The sequence below is a fragment of the Gavialis gangeticus genome, unplaced genomic scaffold (assembly GCF_001723915.1).
Source record: "Gavialis gangeticus isolate Ggan-Ray unplaced genomic scaffold, GavGan_comp1, whole genome shotgun sequence".
Classification (NCBI taxonomy): Eukaryota; Metazoa; Chordata; order Crocodylia; family Gavialidae; genus Gavialis; species Gavialis gangeticus.
The window spans coordinates 2,380,215-2,386,409 of NW_017729019.1; the positions used below are offsets into that span (position 1 = coordinate 2,380,215).

General features: G+C 46.0%; 1 protein-coding gene across 1 annotated transcript in view; it reads left to right on the forward strand.

Moving 5' to 3' along the window:
• Positions 1–6,195, forward strand: part of PPP1R12B (protein phosphatase 1 regulatory subunit 12B) — a 184,517-nt gene that overhangs the window by 36,420 nt on the left and 141,902 nt on the right. Inside the window, exon 8 of the mRNA XM_019513819.1 lies at positions 2,195–2,304. Within this exon, the coding sequence (XP_019369364.1) occupies positions 2,195–2,304 (110 nt within the window). The remainder of the gene's footprint in view (positions 1–2,194; positions 2,305–6,195) is intronic.

The window sequence follows — 6,195 nt, forward strand, 5'->3', positions numbered from 1 at the left end:
CCCCAGATCTGTGTGGTGGGGGACTGCAGCTGCAGGCTGGGGCTGGGGCTGTGCTGGGGTCTTCCCGGCATGTGGGGGCTGTGCTCAGGGAGGGCAGTGGTGGTGCTGGGAGGGGGGTGGGGGGGGGCTATGGCAAAATTTAGGTAGCTACAGCCCCCCCAAGTGCACCTCCCAGCGCTGCTGCTGCCTGCCCCAAGCACAGCCCCAACGTGCTGGGAGCGCAGCGCTGAGCACAGCCCCAAGTGCAGCCCCCATGCACCAGGAAGAGCCTGGCGCAGCCCCAGCCCGCAGCTGCAGCCCAGCCCACCCTACTCTACCCCACGTAGATCTAGGGTATGTGCCGCTACCCCCCTCCTTCCCCCCTTGGTGCATGCAGCAGCAGAAGTCACCCATGCCCATCACTTCCTGGATGAGCCACGGCTCTGTCCCATGCCCCACCCTGTCCCAGTTGGGCAGCACCTGACCCAGCCAAAGCTGCACTCCCTCTCTCACTGCAGGGGCCTTGATCTGCCTCCCCACGCCCCTTCCCTCCCACCTCCCTGTCCACCGCAACATACTTACCAGCTGCGTGCAGCTGTATCGGAAATCAGATCGGTATTGGCTGATATACCTCCTTAAAATCTCTATCGCTGCACCCCTAATTATTATATTTGATTCAACTTGGAATGTTTCCGTTTTGAAAAATCTTGTGATGCCAAAATACAGAACCAGACTTTCAACATCTTTTTTTTAAATTTATGAATTGGAAGAAACTGAACCAAATCCTGAAGCCTTTTCTATTTAGTTGGAAATTAGATTCTTGTTTTGTAGATTACACAAGAAAAAAAGTCTTCATCTTCTGGACTTTACATTTCTTAAAATTACTAAAAACCCATTGTCTTGCCAGTGCATATCTACTAACTCTGCGATATATCTGCTAGTAGTTTTAAAGGGACTCTGCAGTCCCAGCGCTCCTAGTCATACCCCTTTCTTACCAATCAAAATGTCTGAGGGATGAGAATGCCAAGCTAGATATTTGTGAACTTATCCCATCCCCCATCCATCATTGTCATTTAGGCTGTACCTTTCTTTATTCCTAGATCTATTGATCTCTCCAACTATTTAATAATTTTAATTGGTCACTTGATTTCTAGTGTCCTTTTGGTAATAAAGGGTACTGTGCACCTTATTCTGGGGTTGAGGCATTTGGAACAGGGAGATCAGGCTCTTCACAACAGAATATCATGTTGAATGAACTCTGTGTCAAATCACATGTGTGTAATAGGCTACATTTTATTGATTGGAGATCTTTCATTCCTTAGTATGCACCTACTTATAATTGTTTATATTAAAAGCTATTTCTGTATAAGATGCTTCCTCAGTGTAAGGCTAACAGCAATAGTCACTTGTGGAGGAACCATGTACCCATATTTTGCAAGGAAACTTTATTAAATACTTTTACTATATGGCAAACAATTTATGTGGAAAAGGTTTTTATGGTACAGTGGACATTTTGTGGCAGCCTCTATACACAGCAACTAAATTTGCCGTCAGTCTGCCTTGGCCATGTTAGGATAGCATAAGTTTGAGGGCTGGGCTGTGTATACCAGAAGCAGATAACATGCAGAATATAAATTATGACACTAAAGGGAGCATCTCAGCAATATGACCCCACACTCTTTGTAATATTAACAGAATCATAACATTTTATTTCTCATCAGACTGATTCAATATGCAATCTGAAATGCATTTCTAGACATCAGGAGTATAGGAGGGCTTTTTGATCTCCTTTTTGGATTCTCTTTATCTTTTCATGATTGCTTGACTAGCAAACCAATAATGAGTGAAGTCTTTTTATCCTGACTCAAGCATTCTCTGGTAAGGAATTATTGCTGGCCTGCCAGTTGAAAAAAAATATGTGCAAAGGCAGGGTGTACCTACATAGTGCAAACATATTTGCCTTGTGACTATGTAAAATGTCTTTGTTTAATCAATGGGAAGTTTCCTGGTTGGGAAAACTGTGTTACTCTTGGACTGAGGGATGTTTCCCTTTATCCTGAGAAACAGGAACATACTGGGAGATGTCCAAGGTCTGTGCAAGGTCTGAATCTGAATCTTGTGCAAAGTTTGAATCTGAGTTTAATAAAGCAATGGTTTAGAAAGAAAGCATTAAAACTCCTCTCTCTTCTACACCCCCATTGTCTAAAAATTATAGAGAGAAAGGAAGAGTCCTCTGCCAATCATGCTGATCATGAACCCAGGAGTAGCATCATTGAGCAAGTACGACCACCAGAGCATAATTCTTTCACTTCATCTGCCAGAAGAGTAAGTGAATTGGGGATTTACTTTGATTCAAACTGTGCATTCCACTGTTGCTTTAAAGCAGCAGCTTACTTTAGGGAATAGGTGGTTTTTTTCAGCTTGTTTTGAGAGAATTTGCAAGATTTAAGTTGAAGACAAATAACCGTATTTGATTACAATAAAGAAACTCAATAATAACATAATAGTTTAGAACTGGCATAAATGAAGTTTATTGCATAGTGCGACTTTCTTTCCAATTTCTCCTCCTCTGAAATGTTGGTCCTTTTAAATAAACAAAACAAAACCTAAAAAACTCATTGCTGATTATTTAGTACTTCTGGGTAACTAATCACTGAACATGCATCTACTCAGATAAGCTGTGTGCCCTTAGTTTCTTTCATCAGGAAGTACAATAAAAGTGCAGTAAAAATGTTATTGAAACTGTCCTTGTAAAAGCTACCGGTGAAACTCTTGTCTCTGAATATCCTGGGAAGGTGACAGTAGTGTGGATCATATTGCAGCATTTATGCTAAAGATATGCTATGATGTTACAGCCCAGCGAAGGCAGAAGTGAGATCTGACTTTTTTGGATTAAGCACAGAGTGGTTACTGGAATCTGGGATGACTCAATGCAAGACGCACTCCTCTCACTCCTGCTCCCAATAATTAGATTCAGTATATGGAAAATGTTATAAATTTATATTATAATTTTCCAGGTGTCAAATCTAATTATTGGAGGTTTGTCTTGAATTTGCCCCCTTGCACTGTTACAGCAGGGCAGATAGTGGCTGGGGGGAGGTCAGGTGGCCCTCTTGCCCTCTGCCCCCTGAACTACTTCCCCTCCTTACTATCAGACCTTTCTCAGGCTCTGTGCCCTTCCTAAATGTGTGCAAGTGAGTGGCAAATTTGAAACACAAGGGACCAAAAAACGCTGACTTTGAAGTAAACATATCTGTATCAATTTGCATATAAGCAAATTGGTACCTATAGACTTAGTTCATCCAGAATTGATGCTTTTTTTTCAAAAAATAAAGTGCTGCAAATTTTACCACAGGTACTGAATAAATGCACTTTTGAGCAGCACTTTTTTCTGTACTTTATATATAATACAAACTAGGCATGATACTGGTCTAAAGCCCAAATATTCATGATTTATCGTATAGCTCATTGGACTGGGCCCCAGAAGAGTCAACAGTGTTTCAAGCCATGGTGACCCCACAGCCCAGCACTGCTCAATGTGTGTGTGTACTCCAGGCCCCACCCCCACTCCTTCCCTGCCAGGATCCATGGGCTAATTAGTCTCCCACTCATAACTGGAACTGGATGTTCTTGTTGCGAGTCCTGGGATCTTCCAAAAATGTATAATGCAGATGAGGCATGGGGCTGTCTGGTCTGGCTCCACCTTATGGAGGGCAGGGTCTCACCAATTATGTGACGGGTCAAGAGAGCAGGCAACAAATCCTCTCCTCTACATTAATGTTTGGTGATGCTTGCCAGGCATTTAAGGCTGGTAAAGAAACAGATATCATTGGAAACAGGAGGGAAAGGAACTGCTTAGCTGTGGGAGTGAAGAGGAAGTTGATATATATTTGATGGAGTGTTTCACCTTGAGTTGAAAAACAGATAGTACTGAGGGGGACTGAACACAATGGGCACTCTCTCTTATTCAGATGGACTGCACTAACCTGTCCTTCTGGTAGGTTCCCATCAGCATCTCAGCCTTCGGCTGAGATCAAATGTAAGTTCAAATTTGGCTAAAATCAAATGAGATCCTGCCCATCCCGTACCGACAGGGAGGTGTCAGTGTGCCAAGCATGGGCAGTTTCTGCAATGTTGTGGTGGTCATCCATGCCTTCTGCTTCCTGACCTGCCTGGACAAGATGGTGAGGAGCAGCACCATGAAGGAGACCACCTTCAAGAGGATCGTGAGGCAGCCCACTGGACGTGACCTGGTCACCTTCCTGAGCAGGTTGCTGGAAAGGAGAGTTTGGTCCAGACACTGGGGACTTTGACTCGCCGTGGAGAGGAGCTTGCAATGCCAAACACCACCTTGGGAAGCGCTTCAGCTGCAACTGGACTTGGACCAAGGAGTGCCAGGAGCTGGGAGTCTGCTGCTCCCAGCCCCTACTGCCAGCTGCATCACCATGTACCCCCACATGAGAACCCTCTCGGAGAGGTTCTTGAAGGATGCCATCTGAGCAAAATACACCAGCAACCTAAGGGCAAAACCTGACCAGGGTAGAGTCTTCAAGCTCATCTCAAAGTGGGACACAAGCAGCCACTTCATGCTCAGTGGGAGCTTCATGGGTTTCACAGGCTGGTGCTTCATCCACCGTGTCCACCTCAACTGCCGGCCACTCAGTGGCATCATCTGGTACAGAAATCACAACAGGAGGTGTGCTAATGCTGTGACTGTGAGGCAGAGATTCTCCCCCACACACTATGCCTGCAAGCCCATGCCAGTGTGTGGCATCTGTGTCACAACTCCATTGAGGACCAACTGGCCAAGGACATCCCTGCCTCAGTGGGGACCGCGTCCATCAACCAAGCTGTCCCAGGCTGCAAGAGCCAGTAGCATGCAGGCATCGTTGTGACCGACAAGGACAGTAAGTGTGTTGTGATGGTAGCTATCACCATCCCATTTGAGAACCAATGGCAAACTTTTGTCGAGGCCCAAAAACGGAAGCAAGAGAAGTTCCAGTGGCTGGCGGACACCTTGAGGAGCTAGGGATATGATATGACGGTTGAGGCACCGATTGTTGGGGTGCTCAAAGGATGGGACTCCAGCAACGAGAGCATCCTGTGCACCTGCTGTGTATACCACTACTGTGCCAAGCTGATGTGGTGCCTCAAGCTGTCCAACACCATCCATGGTTGTGCTTTACTTATGTAAAGCACGTCACAGGACAGCACCAGTACGTGGATCCCAACAAACTGCCAGCCAGAAGCAGTGCAGAAGGGATCATCTGACTGCTCCCCTTGGCTGTGCTGAATTGCCTCCAAGGACATTTAATCCTGGACTCTTCCCTGCAATTGTATACTGCATGTTGTTGTTTGAAACTCTTTCTCAAACCATCTCCCTATTACAAGGCAGTATTGTTGTGCAGGGTCTTCTGCATATTTTCTGCTTTATAAGTGTCATGCTCCCTCCCACCCCTAGTTGGGTGTGTGTTTCATATGTAACTTAGTTACGTTCCCACCCCTACCCCTGTTCTCTACTATGTAGCCCCCTGCTTGGGTCTTTCTGTATTTCCTTGTGCTTTGAACTTTAACATTTTCTAATGCATTCAATTCTTGGTACCAAGGGGAGGGTGTCATCAGGGCTGGCTCTGGCTTTCCTGGTGCTGATCTCTTATTGCAGTACCTCCAGGCCTGGTGCTAGTTCCCTCCTGGGGGAGCTACTGCTTGCCTTTTTAATGGCCACACATGCAGAAGGTTCCCATCAGTATGTTTGCTCAATATGGCTCATGCATTTTACAGGCGTGCTCAGTGTGGGCTGTATTCAGTCAACTTCATAATTGGTTTCCATTATTGAGCACATGGTGCTTCTGGCAACAATTTAAAGGTAGACAGAGATCCTGGTTTTCTTTGTTTAAAAATCTCAAATTCTCTGGTTTAAAAAACAAACAAACCACTAATTCTCTGATTTAAAAAGCCCACACTGCATGTGGCGGGTGCAGGGATCCCACCTCAGGAAAACAGCTGGGTATTCGTATCCCACTGCTATTTCCACCACGTGAGATGGGCCAGTAGGGGGCGCTCCTGCATCGAGCCGCCCACCTTCCTGCGCCCGACCACCTGCCAGGCTCCGAATGTCTCCGTAGGGGCGCCTTATGTCCGGCCGACCCCTTTCCCAGAGCACACTCGCTAGTCTGGGGGTAACGTGCCACCACCACCCCGAGAGTGGACTGTCTC